Source organism: Chlorocebus sabaeus, chromosome 23 (assembly GCF_047675955.1).
Source record: "Chlorocebus sabaeus isolate Y175 chromosome 23, mChlSab1.0.hap1, whole genome shotgun sequence".
NCBI lineage: Eukaryota > Metazoa > Chordata > Mammalia > Primates > Cercopithecidae > Chlorocebus > Chlorocebus sabaeus.
The window spans coordinates 45,893,107-45,915,845 of record NC_132926.1 but is presented as its reverse complement, the minus strand read 5'-3'; the positions used below and the strand labels follow the sequence as shown (position 1 = coordinate 45,915,845).

Below are 22,739 nucleotides of genomic sequence, written 5' to 3'. Positions count from 1 at the left end.
TACCAATTTCTGAGAATCAGTTCATTCCTATGTCTTTTTACTTAAAAGGCATTTTGTAAGGTATTTTGTAGCAACATCACTGGTTGTTTTAGAAGTGTATTTTTTTAAAAAGCACATTTGTCCTGCAGAAGAAGGTTCAGTGAGCACTAAGGATGTTGGCTTCTCTTGGGTTTAAGATAATTAGTTTTCAGGTTGCTGTAGCCAAAACAGTTCAGGTGATGAGGGGGTGGGACAGTGGCTAATACTATTTGTATTACAGGAGTTTTGAGGTATTATTTTATAAACATTTTTAAGGTTGTCAGTAGGCTGCAGCAATGTTTATAAGGGAGTACTTATTTAGAGCTCTATAGTATTTATGATTGAAAGAAGGAAGCATTTTTAAAACACCCCTCCCATTTAACGTTTTAAATATTACTGATTTTTGTCGTCGAATTTGTAAGTCTATAATAAACTTTGCAAAAACAAAAATAACTTATTCTTTCTATCTAAATTGGTTTTTGTTTTGTTTTTTTTTTTTAAAGGGTAATGGGCAATACAAAGAAGAGCTATGGGCCGCTTGTTTAACCGTCTCCATGTTAAAGTATGTCGGATGGGAGGTGGGAAGAGGGATTTAGACTGGTGGTTAAGACTTATTATCCATATTGTATCAAGTGGGTGTGTGTATAATTCCTAGTGAGAGATTTTCTGAGGCAGTTTATTGATGTTTAGAGATGGATTTTGAAAAGATGCTTATACTTTGTCTTAATCACCCCTTCCCCATCTAATAAGTTGCCTCCATTATTTCATTTTAAATAATACTTTCATCTGAGATAAATGCTGAGAATTTTAACGGTGAGAAAAGTAAACACTGAAACCCCCAAACCAGTAGCAAAGGTTTATGAGTGTGCCCTTCTAACCTGTTCTGGTAGTCACTGTACATTGATCCTTGGCTTTCTTTCACAGATACTTTACTGATTATGGATGGAGCTCTAGCTCCTTTTTTTGAAAGAGTTCTTAGAGAAGTTGGTTTGGTTCCAAAGTGTTTCTTGAGTTCTTTGTACCTAAGAAAGCTTTTCATTCTGCGTAGCATTTATCACCATCCTACATATTATATATTTATTTACCCTGTTTATTATTATCTTACCTCATGGGAATGTAAGATCTGTGAGGATAAACCTATGTTGCCACTGCTAGAACAGTTCTTGATATAAGTAAGCATGCCAGTATTTGTTGAATTAATGAGAGTACTGAAGCAGGATGTGAATTTTTTAAGTATTTAGAATTTACCTTTTAAATAATGTAATAATATACTTCTTAGTTGAATTGTTTCTAGCTCAATGTTTTATTAGATCTCTTTATGCCTGAGAAGTGGTTTGATGTGGGGTGGGGTATTGAGAGGGTTGGCTAAAGTATAATTGAGAAGAAAGGGGGAAATTCAGCTAAGAAAGCTCTCATATCCTTTCTCTTTGAACTTTTGGACTTTGCTCCAAAGTTACCAAATTCTTGGAATTGTTGCTTGTAGAACCTGCAAAATTAATAGTCAAGTTAGAGCTTTAACCTGTTAACATTTAATATTTTCCCAAAGAAAGTAGACAGGGCATAGTTTCCTTGATACACTTGATAAGAGAAAATAACCGCAAAAAGTGTGCTTTTAATTTCAGAGCTTACAGAAGCTGGGGTGTTAAAAATTTTGTAGTGTGATTTTAGTGCCATGGTTTAGACTCCATAATATCCTTCCCTAACTGTTGTACATAAGGGGCAAGCCTTTCATTGCACTCAGGTGGGAGTGGGAACATAAGATAAAACCAATATATGAACCATATTTGTGCTTCAGAATAAAAGATTAATTTTGCTGAAGAGTGTGTGTGGGTGATATAGGGGGAGAAGTTCAGGAAGAAGAAACAACAAAGGGTCTGGAGGGCTTTTTAGATTTTATCCACTTTATAGTTTTGCCAACATTAGTTCAGAAGTGTAATTAACAGTAGACTTTCCCTAATTGCCTTTTGTTTACATAAAATTTTGTGAAATGTGGTTTTCATTAACTTAGAATTGTTTAGACCAAGTTAGTGAATTCAGTGAAGGTGAAGAATGCAGGCACAAACTAGTAATGTGTAAATAGTAAGGCTGGAGAGATGATGTTCATATGAAAAGAAGGTCCTTTCCTTTTATTGTCTGTTTAATAAACTACTGTAAGCTTACCAGTGCCCATTTGCCCTTTCATTGCAGAACACCTGTGTCCAGCTGGATACCACATTTCCTAGCTTGCTTTTCAGCTAGGTATGGTCATGTGACTAAGCTTGGCCAGTAGAATATTAGCAGAAGTGATAGGCACCACTTCTGCATTATATCTGGAAGAGGAATGTACCCCTTGCTCTTTTCTCCTTCTCTGGCTGGAATGCAGATATGAAGGCAGGATCTAGAGTATGCACCTTGAAGTGGACATGGAAGCTGAGGGATGAGGATAACAGTTGTGCTACCCCTGAAACAGTACTGTGAGAAAGAAACTTGAGTGGCGGGTGGCTTTGTTATAGCAGCTTGGACTGTAACCCGATTAATACTAACTTGCCAATTCAGTGATTACTACAAGTCAAGCTTTATGCTAGGCAGTAGAGCTGGAATCATAGTTCTTGTCCTCATGGAAAGTGAAGCTATAACTGAGTAGTTCCAAGTTCATTAGGTTAATCAGTTTTGGAGGGTGGAGAAGCAGGACCCACAAATGAGGGAGATTTTAAACTATAGACTCTACTCCTGTGTTTCTGAATATTTTTATTTTTTCTGGCCCTGAGCCGTATGAGCTTGTTCATTCATTTGACTAATATTTGAGGGCTTGTTAGATGTCAGACTGAGGAATAAGAGTGGTTAAAACAAAAATTCTTTCTCTTGAGGATCTTCATTCTGGTTAATGAAGACACCAAACAAGGTAAATAAAATATATGTGTGTGTTTACTAGTAAGTTCCAAAGAGGAAAAAAAAAAAAAAAAAGCAGGAAAGGAAGATACCGGGGTTGGGGAATTATAATTTTAGATATAGTAGCCAGGGAAGGTTTCACTGAGTAAATAATCTTTGATCAAAGTCCAAGAAGATGAGGAAGTTGTTATGTGAAACAGTGATTTAACCAGTTCTTATTCAAGGCAATTCAGAAGGCATGTGAATGTTACTGCAATAATCTGTGCTTTTCTGCAGGAAAAGGAGTAATTCAAGCAGAAATAGCTAAAGGTACAAAATTTTAGATTGCTTGTTCTTTAGTCTCTGCAGGAGATACAGTAATAACTGAAGTGTTACCTAGGTGGAGACAGGAAACGTTAGTTGCTAACAACTTTGGATTACCACCCCTAGGAAACTAGCCACTTGGAAGACCAATCAATAAAGGAATGTTCAACTCAGTATTTCACCTGATACGAGGTTAGTTTAAGGTGGAAAATCAAAGGATATGTGCTTAGATGTAAATACACCTTTCAAATTTACTTTAACCTCTAGCTCTGTTTTCCCCACTATATTTCATTCAATATTTATTGCCTATTTTCTGTTTAAAACTATGCTAGGCATTGAGAAAACAGCAGTGAACAGGACAGATGATATCCCTGTTCTCTGTTCATACAACTTACAGTTGCTAGTGGGAAGAAGCATTGGGCTACTAATTATGCAGTTATTTAGTAGCTGTGATTGGGGAGGCAATATGGGGTTTTGAGCGGATATAATCTTACCTCAGGATTTAGGCAAGCCCTTTTTGAGGAAGAAACATTTAACTGGAGACATGAAGGATGAGAAGGCATCAAGCCAGAGGAAGGAGAGACAAATAGCTTAGGCAGAGGAGCCTTAGGGATTGAAAGGCAACTGGAGTGTAAGAGGAGTGAGAGAAGACGAGGCTGGTGGGACCAGATGATTCTGGTCCTTATTAGGCTTTTGTGTTTAATCCTGAGAGCAAAGAGAAGCCATTGGTGTATATGCTGGGGCTGGAGGCAGATGTGTTTATTGAGTGAGGAGAGACAAAAATGGAAGTAGAACTTTGAGTTAGGGTTGTGATGGTGGACATGGACAGGAGTAGAGTGGTGCCTAGGGGGTGATGAGTTACATATTGGAGGATGAGGAAGAGTTTAGGGTCAATAATGACCACCATGCCTTTTTTACTTTGGGCAGCCATACGCTGGTGCAATCTATTCAGATGAAGACTGAAGGAGGATCTAATTTAGACAGATGATGAGTTTTAGGCTTGTTGAGTTTGAAGTTTCCCATGAGATACCCAAATGGAGGTGTTGAGTGGGCTCAGGGATAGTGTGGAGAGAGTCATCTGAAAAGCAACTGAAGCCATGAGAGCAAATGAGATAGTTTAGGGGGAAAGTGCAAAGTGAGAAAAGACCCAGAATAGCTGTCCTCCAATTCTGGGCATACCTGTTGGGAAGGACAGACCTCTTTACTGTTTCCTGATAGCACATGGCTGATAAAGGACAGGTCACTGACAGGAAGCAGTTGTTTGTACCGCTGCACACACTTCTGAAATGGCCATCCTGGTTAATAATGATAGCTCACATTCAGGGCATTTACTACATGTCAAACATGAGCTGAACAGTGTACTGATCATGTTTCACTCCATATTGAAAATCCTTTGAAGCAGGTATTGTCATCTCTATTCTACAGATGATGAAACGGGCTATCAGAAATATGATGGAGGCATGGAGTGGACAACCAAGCTCAGGTCATTGGCTCCAGGACTCAGACTCTTGGTCACCACTATGCTACCTCTCCTTGGCTCCTAGCATCTGCACCTACCTCCCCACCATGATCTCCAGCCTCTCCCCCAACCCCCACCAACAAAAATGTCTTCCTCTACCCTCTTGGCTGCTCATGGTGGCTGGTTATAGCAGAGGAAGCCAAACACCTGTGACATGGGCCCTATTCCTATTTTTAGCCTGCCATGCCCTGTCTCCAAAGGTGATTTCAAGACATCTTGGAACTGGTGGGAAAGCAAAGGGCAGGAGGATGTGTGCACAGGTCTACTCCCAGACAGTCATCTCTCTTAGCTTGGGCTGCTTCAACAAAATGCCATAGACTGAGTAGCTTAAACAGAAATTTATTTTCTCACAGTTCTGTAAGCTAGAAGTCCTCCAAGATTAGAGTTCCGGCTGAGTCGGTTTCTATTGAGGGCCCTCTTCCTAGTTTGCAGATAACCATCTTCTCAGTGTGTCCTCATATAGCCTTTTCTCAGTGCCTGCGCCTGACCACAGTTGAGAGCTCTCTGTGGTCCTGCAAGGACACTAATCCTATCAGAACAGAGCTCCACCCTTATGATTTCATATAACTTCACTTTCTTACTCTAAATACAGCCACTCTCGGGGTTAGGGCTTCAACGTAGGAATCTTGGGAAGACATATGCGTTCAATTTTAACACCATCTAAATATCCAATCACCACATTGTAGTCCACTTATTCTAAATATCTGTAGAGGGCAGATGTAAATTCAGACACATCCCTGCTGCTCAGAAGAGAATCTGGGGCTGGGTTCAACATGAGAAAGAACCCATTACCCCTCAGTCCAATACTATCCTAGAAAAGAGAACCATGTTACTTGGGTTTACAATGCTGGCAGATAGTACCCTTACTGACCCTGTGTGCTTTCTAGATTCCAGGTCTGTGCAGGCTCAATTACCCAGAAACTTATTCCCAAAGTATCTATTCATTTGAAGTGGCCAAGCATTTGACTTAGGTGGTTGAGGCCACTGCAACCCTGTAGAGACATCAGAGAGATCCCAAAAGCCTCCTGGATTACTCTGGTTTGAGCTGATTCTGGCCCAGGAACTACAAGTGAATCCTAAGCCAGTCATGAGTAGATGATGTTCATCTACTCATGTTCTTCCATGAAGGAACCAGTCTTTGCATTTGTTTGTGGTTGCAAAAGACAGTGGGCCCTAGTGAGAGCACATCCTGTTGGTGGGGTCTCCTTCTCCCAGCAGCAGTGCTGCTTCAAGCCTATAGCTCAGTTCTACAAATAGCTATCATTTGGACGCTCATTTTGTACAAGCATTATGCTAGCATGTTATTGGTTATAATAACTTTGGTTATACTCTATTATTCAAACTTGTAGGGCTAGGTGATATAATACCCATTTTGCAGATGAGGAAATAGGCTCAAATAGGTTATTTGCACAAGGCCATACAGCTAGTGAGAGGTGGAGCTGGGATTTAAAGCCAGGCATTTGAACTCCAGAGCTTGTACGTTTGACTGCTCTGCATACTGCCATCAGATCTGGCCACCACCACATGTGGTGGAGGGATACTCTGCCTCTACATTAGTCTCCTAATCCCTCAGACCAAGCCCTCAGACCAAGGCTGAAGGGTCCCCCATTTCAGCAGCCTGTGATTTTGTATGCCAGCCACGGACCCTCATATTTCTCACATGTATTTCCATCTAGTCCTCCCTGCAACCAAGGTTCATGGAGATTAGCTTGGGTTACCTTTATTATAGGCTGCAGAGGTTTGGCTACCTTTCTGAAGACCAAACTGAAATGCTGTATGAGGTGATCATAGAATTGGCATTGTTAGGACCTGGCGGGTATTAGTTCTGGAAGGTGTGGAGAATCAAGCGCAGGGAGGCTTTTCTGGTTTCTATGCCTCCTCTCCAGTGCTTCCTGGGATAGGAGCCAGGAGGGAATCTTGGGCACTGACTGAGGAGAAGTGGTGGGCTGGGCTGGGCCTCAGGAGCCCTGGCCAATCTCTCTTCCTCAACCTCAATCTGGCCTCAGGAACCAGTTTCAGTGTCACAGCTCTTAGAATTGTTGCAGAATTTTGTGCCTGTACGCATTTGGCCAGAGCCAAGAGTCCTTAGTTGTCTAAAGATTGCCAAAGCCCAAGTGACCCTGGCGTGGGTCAGAATGACTGGATTAGCCAGTCTGTCAAATTCATTTTCAGTCAAACCTTCTCTAAGCTCTAGTGCTCCAGAGCCAGGTGACTCCTGAAACGGTTTTAAAGCCCCATAAAAAGACTCCCTATAATTGGGTTAACTTTGGTTAAGGTTTTTGTAAGGTTATCACAAGCCTTTCTAGTCCCTCTCAAGTTCTTTGAAGTTGTTTTCCCCTTAACTGGGTTTATGCATCCATTTCCCTCCTGCCAGGTTCTCCAGGGCAGGCCCCCATCTCCTTTGGGAGGAAGTGCCCCCATCTCCTTTGGGAGGAAGTGCCCCATCTCCTTTGGGAGGAACTGCCACCACCTGACCTTCAGGCTCTTCCTTCACCAGATGGTTCTGGTCCAGATATGGCTCTTCAGGAGTTTCAGGCCCAGGGAAGCTCAGAGCAAAAGGGAAGATGCCAGGTGGAAGGAACTGCCCTGCAGAAAGGGTCCCCAGGAGCCCTGTTAATGGGAATTTATTCAGCAGGTCAGGCAGCAATTTTCCCTGGAGACCATCCTGAAAAAAAACTTCCCGAGGAAGTAATTGACGGACCCTGGGGAAAAGCTGAAGAGGGAGTAGTATCATCAAAATATCCTGGGAGGGGAGGTGGGTCTCCCTTGGGTCTCCTACTCGGGATCGATCTACCCTTATCCCCTTTTCCAAAGCGGCGCAAACAATTACCAGCACGTTCTCAGCACTAGGTCTAATTGGGTGAGTTTTTATTGTAGAAATGCGGCCCCTGAAGATGTGAGACGCGTAGGTGGGCCCCTGCTCCTTTCCACTGGCCTCCCACTGCCCGTGCCCACAGAAGGAACACAGGGTCCTTAGACCCGGGCGAGACCCACTGAAACCCCGCGTTCAGTCATTTCCCCAGGGGGATGCGGCCCCGGAGTGCCAGCCTTCCAAAGTTCAGGTGAGTTCACGACGCTCAGATCCTAGTGGGGTCCTCCTCGGTGTCAAGGAGCAAGAGAGGCGGTGGCAGCAGTGGGGAAACAGCCACAGGGCCTGCGAGTCCAGACAGGTAGCTCCAGGCTAGTTGCACGCTCGCGGTTCCTGTCCCTTCCGTGTGCAAAATAAGGAAGTCAGCAGGCGGCGAGCAAGCCTTCTGTGCCCGGGCTGGCGCGCCGCCTTTCAGGAAGGTTTCCCGACTGGACCCTTTGTCTACAGGAAGAAAGATTCGGCCAGGGGATCAGAACCACGGTACCTACAGGTACTGGAATCGAGACCCCACACAGCCTCCCGACGCCTCGGTCTCCCTTTCCGCTCGGGTTGCCACTCTAGTTCAGGAAGGGTCTTTGGGTCAGGGCGCAGTGTTCCCTGGGGCCAGCGATCCCCGGCGTCATGCCCTCTCTACCAGGCTCAAGCTGGCTGCTCTTGGCTAGGTCGGGACGGGGCGCCCGGCGGCCGTGGCTCAGTCCCACACTACACCGGCCGCGTCTTCCAGGGCGCGCGGGCGTCGCGCAGCGAGCGGTCGTGGGGCAGCGCGGCGAAGGCCGAATGGCGCAGCTGGCAACCGATGAAGAGGACGACGAGCGCCACCGAGAGCAGCAGCAGGAAGAAGAGCAGCAGGTAGGTGGGCAGGTCGGGCTTTGTGGCCGCGCCGTCCCGCATACCGCGCGCAGTGGCCAGCTCCAGCGGCAAAGCGCCTTCTGCCTTGACCGTGGCTCCTGGGGCCAGCGCGCTGTCTACCGCCGCCTCGGGGCCGCCCGTGGCGTTGAATATGTCGCCGTACATGGCCCGCGGGTCCCGCCGACCCCAGCCGGACCGCTTCACTTGGCCTGGAGCATACTGGCGAAACCCGGCACCTCCATGGCGCGCCTCTCCCGCCCTGCCGCGCTCAACTGACCGAGAGTCGGTGCCTTGGGCTGGCGGGGACTGCAAAGACCCCAGGACGCGTCCGCTCACTCGCCTCTGCGCTCAGCTGCCTTCCCTGCCGGCCGGCTGACCCCAGTGCTCGGAGCTGGAGAGTTCTGTGCCGCGCCCCTCGGGCTCACTGTTTCTCACCGTCGCCACCAGGACAGAGGTCCCAGTCACTGACTCGTCTTTCGGCTTTACAACAGCCAGCTCAGCTCGGACTCTCAGCTCCAGTGAGCTCCAGGTGCTGGGCACCTCTGGGCTGCGGCTGCTGGGAGAGGCACTCAGCGAGTGCAGCCGCAGCCCGGGGTCTCTGCTGAGCGCTGGTGGCAGAGCGCACGGAGGGCGGGTGGCCAGAGAGTCCTCCACATCCTCCGGCGCTGCCGTCACCGCAGCGTCTCGGAGCAGTCCTGCAGCCTCGGGTCCCTGTCGAGACGCCCGGTGTTCGGCGAGCTTGTCCCCACTCGCTCCGGCTGCTGCACTCCTGTTTTGAGCAGGAGACTGAGCTTTCTGGCGGCTCTGAGCGCGCTCTGGTCCCGGGCGGGGGTGCGGGGGAGGGGCGGGACTGGCGGCGGCTGCCGGGGGGAACGGCTGCGAACCAATGAGGGCAAGAGAGGACGCGGCTGCGACTGCCCCCGGCCTGGCCTCACATCACTCACGGACAGAGGGACAGAGACAGGGACAGAGAGAAAGAGAGAAAAGCACAGGGTCACAGGAAGACTGACGGGCAAAGACACAGTTACAGACCTATGAACAGAACCACACGCCAAACAGGGACAAACCGTTGAGGTAAGCAAAGCAACTCAGAGACAAAGCTCAGCCGAGCGTGCACACCTGCATTCATCCTACTTGACAGGCTCCCTCCAGGCATGGCCTGGTTTGTTCCGAGTGCCCACTGGCTGTTGGGTAGCTCAGGCCGGGCACACCACCTCCAAGGGTGTGCAGATGCGCTCCCAGACAAGCATATTCAAGCTGAGACTGGTTCCATGGACCCCGTGTCCTCTCCGGCTGCGTCCTGCCAGTCTGTGTGCATTCCGCACCGTGTGCACAAATGTTCAGCTCTCTTTTGCCTATTCTGCCTGGGCACAGAGGGGCAAGAAAAGGGCAAGAAAAGGACATGGCGCTAGTAGTTCCCCCCCCCCACCCCCCCGCCCCGCTCTTGGCAGCCCTGGAAAGGCGAGGTGGCCAGGACAGAGGTGTGCAATCAATTGGATTGAGTGGGGAGGTATCTCCTTTCCCAGGAGTCTGAACTGCTCACTTCCTCTGAGAATTCTTCCAGGCCCCCCAGATCAGAGTGGGAACAACTACCCTGGACCACCACAGCCCCTGCACTTCTTAACAAGCACCACCCCTCACTTCTGGCCTGGCATTTTCTTTCAGGGCCAGAATTAGGGGGAGGTGGGTGAGAAGCCTAGGGCGCAATACTGAGTGACACACTCACTCTGAAGAGCCCACAAGTGCAGGGCTGGGAGTAGGCATCTCCTTCAGTTTTGCCCCTAGATGCATCACCCCTCACCCTGGTCCCAGCCCTGTTGTCTGCTTATTTGTCAGAGACCCTCAAAGGGTCAGCCAAGTTCACATCTGTGTCTTCTCCTCTTTTCCTCTTCCCACATTCAGGTGTGCAATACATGGGGAGAGCTTGGTGACACTGGCTGAGAAAGCCAGTAGAAAGATGAGTTCGTTATTCTCTCTTCCCACCTCATGCCTGGCCACCAGCATAACAAGAACAACCAAGGTGTGCAGACCTTGGCCAGAGCTCATACCCACAAATCCCTGCTCAGCCTGGCAGAATCACCTCTGTGAGCTCTTTGTCGAAGTTGAAACTGTGGTTCCAAGTCCTGACTCTACAGTGTTTACCAAATGAGGTACAAAAATGCCCTCTTTGATGTTTTTCACTTAGTCCCAGAGATAGGCCTGTGGGGGTTTCAGCAGGGCTTGACAGGATTCAGCACTGCCTCATCTGCCCAATCAGCATCCCAGACAGAGCCCTCCTTGGTCCTGGGGGGCTGCCCGGTCTGCTTCCAGTGCACAGGGTGCTGGGCCCCTCCACGTGGCTGCTGCCAGTGCCTCATTTTCCAGATGGCAAAGTTGGCTCTGGGAGGGTCCAGGGCTTATCCATGTTAGCACAGGACAGCCACCATGTATCAGTGACATAGTAGCAGCAGTGGCAGTGGGCCCTCGGGAGATGGGGGGAGTCCCTTTCTCTGAAGACCTGACCTGTTTCAGACAGCATTTTTCTCAGCCAGCAGCATGCTAGAGAACATTATGTGAAGCCAGAACAGGCCTACTCATCAGGACTTTCAGCCAGGGGGAGACTCAGCTCGTCAGTTGGATGGAGGGGGTTGGGATGGAGGTGATGCTCCTGCTGTCAGTAACTTCCTGGGTCCTGGGAAGGCATGAATAACTTCACCAATGAGTGGTGAGACCTGATTCAAAAATAAACGGCATAACATTCACCAGTCTGGTGAATCTCGAAACTGACTCCATCCCATCACCTGATCTGACCAGAGACTGGCCCGCTGACAGGACCACAGGACAGAACTGGAGACACCCTTTCTGGGATAGGAGACAAAGCCCTTTTGGAGCTTTCTCCTTGCAGAATCCTTTCTCCCTCACACCCCATCCTCTCTCCAGTTACCCCACTCCACTAACCAAACTGCAGCCACTTCGAAAGCCCTGGCAAGACCATTCTCCAAGCCTCCTATGGACTATTCTCATTAGGAAAGCTGCTTCATTCCAGAGTCTGGGCTTGCTCTACTTGCTATTTAGTTATTAAAATGGTTATTGTAGGCCGGGCGTGGTGGCTCACACCTGCAATCCTAGCACTTATGGAGGCGGAGGCAGGCGGATCACCTGAGGTTCAAGACCAGCCTGACCAATATGGTGAAACCCCGTCTCTACTAAAAATACAAAGAAATTAGCCAGGTGTGGTGGCTGGTGCCTGTAATCCCAGCTACTTGGGAATGTAGGACTTGGGTTGCTCAGTTTGGGCTTTGGCCTAGAATTTCCACCTGGGGTCTATATGGGAAGTGGCATGGCCTACCTTCCCCACTTTCTCTCAGGTCCACCATAATCCTAGATATGAACCCAGGAGGGGGACTTACTGATGCCAGGCAGCTCATTTGGGAGGCTCTAAGTGGAATCTGGGGAAGGCCTCAGCCCTTTGGGCTGTAAAATGAGGGGTGATGGTAAATAAGTGTTTTCTGGTCCTCCTCTGGAAACACGCTGTGATTGTCCAGGAAATGGTGTGGAGCGGGGTGTCTGCAAAGGGTTTGGTGTGGATGAAAGGTCCCTGCAGCTCCGCTGGTCACAGTGGCAGGACGGGGATGGTGGTGAAACAGGGGTGGTGGTGGTGGTGGTGGTGTTGGTGGTGGTGGGCAGGGAAGTCTTTGAACCTGATGTTCCCAACACTGCTCGTTCCTTCCCCACAGCTGGTGCTGTTCCCAAGCTGCATTTTATAGAAATGACACATGCAAGGTCTCCCACCTGTGAATGAAGAAGCTGGGACTTGGATGTGGAAAGTGGGGCTCCAGAGTCCATGCACGTAGCCACTATAATGAACCATCTGCCGTGGCAGAATGATTCTAGTAACTAACATTCCTGGCCCTCTTACCACAGGCTGAGCACTAGGTGGGGGCTTAGCATTCATCTTTCTCCCCACAGCAACCTGTGATAGGCACTTCTATCACCCTCATTTTCTTAAGGAGAAAGCCAGAACCCCAGGAAGTGGTGTCACTTGCCAAGATCACATAGCTGGTCATGGTGCAGGGGACCCTCCAACTGTGGTCTGTGCTTGTCCACTTAGTCTGAAGCTGCATTTTGTAAAGAGAAGCTCAACAGAGAACATGTGGTCAAACTGCCTTCCCTTTTAGTACAGTCGGAGGAGGTATCTTGCCTTTTGGGGGGGCCCTGAAGTGGGGAGGGTACTGTTTCTTTTCTGAAAGATGTTCAGGGCCCTGAGAGGGCAGTCACGTTCCCTGCACATCCCCGGGCAGGAAATTAAACAAGGCTGGTACTGAGTAAATGCAGAGATGAAGTTTACACAGCTCTTTATACAAGCCAGAGTGACTTTCCATTAAGGGAGCTTTGTGTCCCCATACATTTAAGTCTTTGGAAAAGATTATAAAAAGGGGCTTAGAGGTTGGCTTTGACAGGCAGAAGTCACAGGGGTGGGACCTCAGGGCAACCTCTTTCCCATTACGTAGTTGTTGAGTGACACGCTTTTCTTCCCTGCTGACCTGTCTGCAGAGAAACCGAGGGAGGCAGGCAAGGGTGCCTTTCCTGCTAGTGAGAGCCATTTGGCAGCTGTTTAATGGAAACTTGGGAGACTGGGAGCATTAGAGGCCCAGGATTTCATAAACTGTGCCACGCAGGCCTGTGGTGCCTGGTGGAGCTATTTCTGTTTCTTCCACACACCAAGGGAATTATTATTAAACTACTCAGCGTGACGCAGAAGCTGGGGGTGAAGATCAAAGGTGAAAAATCGCTGTCTGAAGGTTGAAGTCGGTGGCTGCTGGCGTGGTTTCCCTGTGTGGTGTGAGTCTGCCGGGTTGGGGTCGGTGGCTGCTGGCGTGGTTTCCCTGTGTGGTGTGAGTCTGCCGGGTTGGGGTCGGTGGCTGCTGGCGTGGTTTCCCTGTGTGGTGTGAGTCTGCCGGGTTGGGGTCGGTGGCTGCTGGCGTGGTTTCCCTGTGTGGTGTGAGTCTGCCGGGTTGGGGTCGGTGGCTGCTGGCGTGGTTTCCCTGTGTGGTGTGAGTCTGCCGGGTTGGGGTCGGTGGCTGCTGGCGTGGTTTCCCTGTGTGGTGTGAGTCTGCCGGGTTGGGGTCGGTGGCTGCTGGCGTGGTTTCCCTGTGTGGTGTGAGTCTGCCGGGTTGGGGTCGGTGGCTGCTGGCGTGGTTTCCCTGTGTGGTGTGAGTCTGCCGGGTTGGGGTCGGTGGCTGCTGGCGTGGTTTCCCTGTGTGGTGTGAGTCTGCCGGGTTGGGGTCGGTGGCTGCTGGCGTGGTTTCCCTGTGTGGTGTGAGTCTGCCGGGTTGGGGTCGGTGGCTGCTGGCGTGGTTTCCCTGTGTGGTGTGAGTCTGCCGGGTTGGGGTCGGTGGCTGCTGGCGTGGTTTCCCTGTGTGGTGTGAGTCTGCCGGGTTGGGGTCGGTGGCTGCTGGCGTGGTTTCCCTGTGTGGTGTGAGTCTGCCGGGTTGGGGTCGGTGGCTGCTGGCGTGGTTTCCCTGTGTGGTGTGAGTCTGCTGGAGCATGGAATGGCCGCTCCCTCTGTGAGTGCGGACGATGCCCTTGCTTGCAGAATCGTTCTGTTTGTTTTTCAAATCATCACCCTGTTAGTGACTTTCTGTTTGTTTGTTTTAGATGACTTTGGCAACCATAGTGGTTGGTGACTTTAAGGTTCCATTTTAGAATGACCTTTTTTTTTTTTTTTTTGGAGATGGAGTCCCACTCTGTCGCCCAGGCTGGAGTGCAGTGGCGTGATCTTGGCTCACTGCAACCTTCGCCTCCCAGGTTCAAAGTGATTCTCCTGCCTCAGCCTCCCAAGTAGCTGGGATTACAGGCACCAGCCACCACACCTGGCTAATTTCTTTGTATTTTTAGTAGAGACGGGGTTTCACCATATTGGTCAGGCTGGTCTTGAACTCCTGACCTCAGGTGATCCGCCTGCCTCCGCCTCCATAAGTGCTAGGATTGCAGGTGTGAGCCACCACGCCCGGCCTACAATAACCATTTTAATAACTAAATAGCAAGTAGAGCAAGCCCAGACTCTGGAATGAAGCAGCTTTCCTAATGAGAATAGTCCATAGGAGGCTTGGAGAATGGTCTTGCCAGGGCTTTCGAAGTGGCTGCAGTTTGGTTAGTGGAGTTGGGTAACTGGAGAGAGGATGGGGTGTGAGGGAGAAAGGGAGAAAGGATTCTACAAGGAGAAAGCTCTGAAAGGGCTTTGTCTCCTATCCCAGAAAGGGTGTCTCCAGTTCTGTCCTGTGGTCCTGTCAGCCTGCCAGTCTCTGGTCAGATCAGATGATGGGATGGAGTCAGTTTTGAGATTCACCAGGCTGGTGAATGTTATGCCATTTATTTTTGAATCAGGTCTCACCACTCATTGGTTAGCACCTCAACATTTTTTTTTATGGTCTCAATGACATGTGACCTCATCTGCCTCTCTGAGTCCCTTTAGCAGTGTAACCTCAAGTCAAGTAGGTTACGGCCTGTAGGATTCTGGGACTGATAGACTGATTGTCACCCCCTGGACCCAATCATCTTGCCCTCTCTAGGAAGGGCAGAGGTTTGCATGGTGGTGAAACTGCATTGCTCCTGCTGCCAGGGCTCAATTAGGGGTATTGGCTGGGGTCATGGGTGGGGTTGCTGCATGCTAAGGAATGAGCCGTCACTCTGGCCAAGGACTGGCAAGGAGACTAAAGCTGGGATAGAGCCGGTATATGGTCAAAGACTGGGAACAGGACTGTTGTTTAGGATCAGTTGCCAGGCTCAGGGGCCCCTGGTAGTCTGGCTAGCATCCTCAGGTCCCTGTCCCTGGGCTTCCAGGATAGGGAGCCTGGCCTTTGTGGTTACACTTATGGAGAGACTGGGAGCCAGAAGGAGTGCCTTAGACCCGTAAATGGAGACAGGTAGCAAGGCAGGGAGCAGGTGTGTTTAATCACTTCAGAGGCGCCAACTCATCTATGGCACTGATGCAGGACTGCTTCGTGGAAAGGTCTGGGACTTGGTAGTGAGGCCAGGGCAAAAGAGCTCCTTCAGAAAATGTTTGGTTTTGTCTAGGATTGCATTTTCCAAAATTTGGCATGAATACTTCAAGTGGGATGCCATATTACTTTAAGTAGTGCATGAGTGCAGTATTAAACATCATGAATCACACAATGACAAAGATTCTGTCTTTTAATCCTGTTTAATTATTCTGATTATGGCAAGAAGAAAAATTCAGTCTGGCTCAGTGTCATCTCAGGTCCTCCAAGAAGCACATGCAGAAGATGTATTAGAGGAAACAGCTGTGATGGGTAAAAAAAAGGGACATGAACAAGAGGCATCAGGGAGAGCACTGAGGTCACAGTACTGCTCTGACCCGTGAGAGGAGAGAGGGAAGAAAGGACTCGGTAAGAAGAGCCTCAAGCTGAAAGTGTCTCAGTCAGTCTGTAAGGAATTCCTAAGCAAACCCCACCTGTTAGGAGCCCCCTGCCAGGTGGGACGTATGAAGCTGGTGGCACTGTTGCCCTTGTTAGCCAAGCATGGAGTCGTCTTTCCTCTGCTGAGGTTGGGGCTGGTGAGCCTTTGCAAAAGGCTGTCAGGTCCTAGAGGAAGGGGCAGGTACCAAGGTTGAAGTGCCAGCAAGACTCAACCCTCCCAGGAAGCCCCCTCTCCTAGCCTTTGGCCCCAACTAACCCTTGCTTTCTGCCCTCTCTTTAGTGGATGAGACCCAGGCAGTCTCCACCTGATTACTGCTGGTCTCAACTGTGTGCCTCATATTCAGTCTTCCCAGGATGAGAGTGAAAGAGTGAACTTCATTCTTGGGGTTGGACCTCTGAGTCTGGGCTTAAGTCAGAGCCCAGGGTGTCAAGCAGACCTCCCTTGTGGCTAGAGCTTCATGTCTGTGGTCAGCAGCGTCAGGCTCACGTGTGTCCTGGGCTGTCGTCTCTGCTGGGCCTTCTCCCTCTCCTTGCCATCAATATTTCCACAAGGCTGGCTACTGCCCAGGCCCAGAGCCCCATTGCTGGACACTGAGACTATAGTAGCCTCTTGCGTTTCACTCACCCTGTCGTCCATCCTTAGGGACGGTTCTAGGTCTTTTGAAATCTGGAGCTTGTACATCTTAGGGGCCCTCTCTGAGAACAAGAGCAAATCATTAGGTTTTAAAGTGAATATTTATTTAGAATGAAAAATGGAATCAAAATGAATTGAAATTTTTAAAAATCTGACAAGGATTCAAAATATGAAACAAAACACAACAAAACTATCCAGATTGGCTTTTGGCCACAAAGGAAGGACTGGGAAGGGCCATCAGGCTCTACCTTCCTAGGGTTCAGGAGCAGGCTGGTTGGGAGGCCAGGGAATGGCCCCATTGACTTATAACCCCCACCCATGGCTGAGGGCAGGACCAGCTAGAAAGACTGGTCTTAGTCAGCAATAAGCTCTAGGACTGGGAACCTGCCTTCTCTCTGCATCCTCAGGAGTCAGCGGTCTGGGCCAGCCTGTGGCGGGCTGGGGCTCGGGCTGGGAGAGTGGGCAGCAGGAGGTGCAGGCTTGAGCTCTCTGCATCCTCAGGAGTCAGCAGTTTGGGCCCGCCCGTTAGGGACTGGGGCTGGGAGAGCCAGCAGCAGGTCGTGCAGGCTTGAGCTCTTTGCCTGTAGATTCTCCTCCTGAGCTGGGGACCTACGTGGGCAGCTAGAAGCCTGACTTCCCTCTCAGGGGATTACTCTTGGCCCTGCAAGGACAGGCACCCCCTCCTACTCACCCCATTCCTCCCCAAACACCAGATCAAGCCTACAAATCCAGTCCTCTAGAGAAAGCTCTTTCCTATGAGGGGCCCTATCTTCCTGGGCATAAATCCTGAGGTTGCTTCCCAGATTAATGGGAGCCTGGGATAGAAGAGACATCCTTTGGACAACATTCTCTCTTTATGCCCATCCCTGCCCCCCACATGCACTGAAAGGGTAGGGAGGATTTCTACCCTTAATTAGAAAGAGGAAGAAAATCCAAGTTTATGAAATTCAGGCATATATTTCTTCAGGGTGTGAAATTATGTTTTCTTTTCCTCCCAAAGTTCTAAAAGAAAACCCAACTACCTGGTTTCTTTTTGATAAAACTACCAGGGATCTTCATTCTCTTGTCTGGATAAGTCCCTCCCTACAATCAAGCACCCCCTGCTTCAAACCTTGCCTTTGGCTGCTGCCCGGGCAGCTCTCATGTCTTTCCCAGTCCTCCCTCCCGCTCTGTCACTGGGCAGCAAGTCTTCTTTCACGGGGTGTGGCAGAAGTGTCACTGGTTGCTCAGTGGCCCCAGGCAGAAGGGGCTGTGGACCTGGGGTCAGGGCAGAGAAAGTCCCCTGTCCAAAGAATCGGCACACAATGATCATGAAAGGTCTGTGGAAGAGGATGCCTTATGCTCTGTGAGTCCTTGATGGGGAGGAAGGATGAATATGCCCATGTCCTGATTCATGAGGAAATGTGATTATTTTTAAAAAGTTTTAAGTGAGAGAACTGAAGCTGTCCTTTAAAGTGGCATTTTAAAACCTAAATTGGAAACTACATTAGCATTGCCATTTTATGCTGAGGCAATAGAAATTCAACATGCTCCTGTCAGGCTCCCAGGTCAGACGTGAGGTTGTTTCCATCCTGAAGGCTTCCTTTGAGGAGGCATATGGGGTTCTCTGTACCCCAGTTCTGCTGGGGAAGGTGATTGTCCCACCCCCTCCCACCAGGAGGCTGCTTGTGGGCTGCCTGTGGATGGGAGAAGTGGACTGGATGGCTTGGAGTCATCTTGCCTCTTCTTGGAGAAAGCCTTTAAGATGACACTCCCCCAGAAGTGGTGCTGGGCTTCACTAGTGAGTGGACGGTCTCATCTCAGCTGGAACCAAACAGGGAAAGCAAGAAGATACTTGCGGTTGTTTAGGGCATTTTAAGATATGAAAAGCTGCCTTCCAGCCTGGCCCCCCAACCCCTGAATTCACCCATCCAGGTGAGAAAAGCAGCCTCACCCACGGCTCCCCACTGGGAGCTGAAGGGCTGGGGACAGCAGTTCTCCAGGGACTGGTCTCGATTGCTTTTCATGGGAATTCTCCCCAACCCCTTCGGAATTACCTGGCATGCTTTTAAAAATTCAAGTTTTGCCCCCTAACCCCAAAGATCTGAACCTAGCATTTGGAGCTGCGAATGGGCATATACATTTGGGCATGCTATTGTCAAGTATTAACCAAGGCATCCCCCTGCATTTCCTGACACCTGTGGTCCTTCCTTGCAGCCAGACAGCAGCCAGACTGCTCAATATTAATTGCTTCAGGGAAGGGAGGGCATCGCAGAACTCGGCTAACAAAAGAGTCAAATTATTAGCTTTTGAGTTTCAAAATCTAGGCCCGGGTATAGGTTTGGAACAAGACATGACGAGTAAGGGCAGCACTGTGGCTCACACACATGGTACCTTTGGGCGAATTACAAAAAGGTGCCCTTTCCCTGGGCATGGCATGTGAAATTTCCCTGTTGTGCGGTGCACACACTGCTCAACTTTATATGGCAATCCTGCATAAAAGCAAATTTTCCCACCTCTGAAGTTAAAACAGAATCTCCCTCATCTTGGGGCAAGGTAGAGCAGGAGGTGAGGAGAAGAGAGTTCATGGGGACACAAGGAGACCTTAGATGTGAGGAGGTCTCTGAGAGGGGGTAGAGGAGTGCTCTGCCTGGAGAGAGATGACAGAAGACCAGATAGTTTGGGGGATCAGCGTGCAGAGGGAGATGGTAAATACCTTTCTTAGGGAGCCCTAAGGAGGCAGAAGCCCTCAGATCATTCCTGCAAGCTCACCTCCTACATGCCTGCAAGCTCACCTCAGTGTACATGAAGTGCTGAGGGGCCACAGCAAGCTGCCTCCAGCTCCAAAATGATTTGGAGACAGAAGGGCTTCTGAGTCAGTGCTCTGAGAAGGGCATGAAAGAGGCAAGCAGGCGTTCTGCAGCTGTCTTTTTGATGAGAATGAGGTTCCGTGCAGCAGCGACCCACAGGACTGACCTTTAGGAAGCAGATAGACAACAGAGGTTTGCTGGACATCAGCGCAGGCAGAGAGGGCTGTGGGTGGGATGATCGCCTGCCTTAAGCCTGCGGAATTCATCACAGGGTCAGGAAAGTGGGTGTGGGACTCAGAACTCAGCTGAGATTTCTACCACCTCCGAGGAATGAGGGACAGGGGGCTCCTAACAGAGACTGACTGGTAATCTTTCATTTCTTACTCACTTGAGTTTGTGGATTAAGATTTATATAAATATGTAAAGAGAACCACAAGCAAATACCTCCTAGTAATTATCTCTAGGTGGCTGGATTAACAGTGATTTTCATTTTCTTCTTTTCTGAACGCTGAGGTTTTTGGAAATTTCTCCAGTGACCATGGTTTACTTTTGTAATAGAATAATATTTTTAAAGAAACAATATAAAACAAAACAGCAAAAGTAATTTGCATTTTAATTTTTCTCCCCCGTCTCCTGGGCCCTCATTCCTTAAGGGCCTCATCCATCTTGCTTCCTTCAGTCCCCTCTGCAGAGGCCTGGGCACTGGCTGAGAGATGGGCTGGGGGATGGAGGGGATGGAGGCAGTGTGCTCAGTTGGGAGTCCTGGAGCGCTGGGCCTTGATTCACAATGACAGCGGCAATAACATCTCAAAGGACAATTTTCTATCCTCCCTGCGCCCACTGGAGAGACAGGAGGAAAGAGAACCCTCTCATCATTTTGGCTTTCTGGAGATGGTCTCCTCCCTGTGGTGGGAGGGTCCGGTTGGGCTCTGCTGAGCCAGAGGGCGAGTGGGCTGGGCTTGCTCACTGTCTAAGCTCCTGAAATAATGCCCTTTCCTGGAATCGGCTTCTCGGGTTCCTTAGAGCCCTGGTTCAGAACCTTACTCTGAATCACAACGAAGGGAAAGGCCCGCCGGCCCGCCGGCGAGGGCCCCAGTAGGACCATTTGGAAAGAAAGGAAAAGGATGACAAACCAGCCGGGCCTCTTTAAGGGATCCCCACCTGGGAGGGGACAGGGATGGAAATAGAAGCGAGCAGGCAGGAGGGGGAGGTTTAGTGGGCTGGTGGGAGAAGCCTGCTGGTTATTAAAGAGTGAATTACCTGGGTCTAATTATGAACGCATAAGCAGCACATTTCCTCCTGATACAGATCGGAAATGGCTCAGTTTTAGTCACAGAGAAATAAAAGATAAATCTCAAATGTGAGGGATCGCCCCCCCACTGCCCTGTGTGTTTTCCTCCCTGTCTGCCCTTACCCCACGTCGGCTTGGTTGGGAAGAGGAGTGGACGCCCCACCCCATCTCCTCTTTCATTATCTCTGGCTCTGTTTATTATCTATGTTAACAAATATTAATGTATAATATCTATATTAATATTAATACTATTCTTATTTATATTAATAAATTAATAAACAGTCTGTCTCTCTCACACACACACACACACACACACACACACACACTCCCTACTTGTTCAGCCTGGCTGGAGCTTTTCTCCCTGCCACCTTTGTCCACAGAACCTGCTGGCATGATGTGGGATGAGGCCCTGTCCGCCCCACTCTGGTACTCTAATGGCAGCACACCCTGGAAGCCTGCTGTCCTGGGCAGGTTGTGCCCTCAGTGCTCTGCCACCTGACATTGGGTGAGTTCTCAGTTCTGGGAACAGAGTGGGAGTGGACCTTGCCCACGCCCCAGTTCAAGAATGACATTTCCTTACCTCCAAGAAACAGGAGACAAAATCGAGACTGGGCAATCCCTGGAGTTGGGGTTATTACCCCAAAGCCTTGTTAGCATTGGCTGTCCCTTTACTATTAGTTTTTAACGTAAAAACAAGGCTGTTGAGTCATGGAGATGCAGCACAGGAAAGGGTGGAATTGAGCTATTCACCCCTGTTTTTTCCTTGATGCCTTCAATGCTTTATCCTTTAGCTGTCTGCATGCCCAACTTATTTATTTATTTATTTATTTATTTATTTATTTATTTATTTATTTTCAGAGATGTGATCTCACCCTGTCGCCCAAGCTGGAGAGCAAAGGTGAGATCATAGCCTACTGCAGCCTCAAACTCAAGTGATCCTCCTGGACTCAAATGATCCTCCCGCCTCAGCCTTCCAAAGTACAAGGACTACCGACATGAGCCGCTGTGCCTGGCCCCAGATCTTACATGTCCTTCCAAAACTGGATCAGTCCCACCTTAGGGAACATCAGAGAACTAGCTAGAGCACTGGCCCAGGCCTGGGGGCCAGTTCCATCTCTAGTGCCCACCAGTCAGGTGACCTGATAACCATGCCATCTGGCAAGGGGAACTCTGTGGCAGGTGTTCAAATAGAGTTGATCATCAGAGTTGCCTGGGGACTTCTTACAATAGAGACTCCTAGGCCCAACCCTCAGCTGTTGAATCTACATTATCAGTCTGTGTCAAGGGATTCTGAGGGAGGAGGTCCCAGGACTGTGTGGAGAAATACCCCATAAGGAATGTCCCTCCTGCCCAGGCTGCCTGCTAGGGACAGTGCCTCTACACTTGCTGCCTAGCCTAAGTGCATTCCTCCCACTCAGTTCTGTTCATTGCCACTCATTCTATGCTCAGTCCAGTTTATGGGCCCAGGACCCCAGGAACTGAACTTCCAGTTCATGCTGTACTTAAGCTCTTTCTAGGAAAAGGGGATCTTGAATCCTGCCCTACCCACATCACTGGGCTGTTGTTTTAAATCAATGAAGTAAGGGATGTGAAAGTGCTCATCATATAGCTGTAAGATTAGAAATCAAAAGGGATGTTCACCAACTGCCTTGTGATATCTCCTCTGTACTGCCCACCACTCTTGTTAAAATCTCACAAATCTGCTTACCTATTCCCAGGCTTGTCTCTTTTCTCTTCAGTGAAACCGCAAACCCCTCAGAGTTGGAGTCCATTGGATCCTTCCAGCCCTTCACACATTACAATACATTAACTGAGGTGATGACTGAGTTGACTGGCTGTATTTAACTTGTTCAACAAAACGTGCATCCTTCTGCTGGATGGCCAGAACTACTTTTGGAGGGTGTTGGGGGGTTTCCATCAGTGTCCAGACACAGGGTTTCTTTTTAAGTGGAGCAAAGCCAACCTGGGGAGGTTGGAAACCCTGACTGTGGCTTCTTAAACAACTGCTGATTCGCATTCATAGGCTGCTGTTGTTTGAGGCACCAGGCCTTATGATTCAGAAGTAAATCATTCTTTTGGGATGAATGGGTGGGATTGATTACTCTCCTGCAGATAGGCTAAAAATGGTGTGAAAAGTTCCTGGATCCTTCCTTAGCCCCTTTGTTTTAGCTATTAATGGGT

At 49.2% G+C, this 22,739-nt stretch overlaps 1 protein-coding gene and 1 long non-coding RNA gene across 2 annotated transcripts; one reads left to right on the top strand and one right to left on the bottom strand.

The window, feature by feature from the left end:
* Positions 1-8,164: 8,164 nt before the first annotated feature.
* Positions 8,165-9,230, bottom strand: SMIM32 (small integral membrane protein 32). The gene has a single exon (XM_038007528.2). The coding sequence runs from the start codon at positions 8,589-8,591 to the stop codon at positions 8,280-8,282; it is 312 nt and encodes a 103-aa protein (XP_037863456.1). The 5' UTR covers positions 8,592-9,230; the 3' UTR covers positions 8,165-8,279.
* A 101-nt stretch (positions 9,231-9,331) lies between these two features.
* On the top strand, positions 9,332-22,345 carry LOC140709917 (uncharacterized). Its single transcript, XR_012090697.1, has 3 exons — positions 9,332-9,500; positions 10,329-10,576; positions 21,417-22,345. It is a non-coding gene; the product is annotated as an uncharacterized lncRNA (long non-coding RNA).
* The last annotated feature ends 394 nt before the right edge of the window (positions 22,346-22,739 follow it).

Bases quoted from the DNA above. Each gene is read 5' to 3' on its own strand.
- SMIM32 (XM_038007528.2), bottom strand. From the start codon at position 8,591: ATGTACGGCGACATATTCAACGCCACGGGCGGCCCCGAGGCGGCGGTA.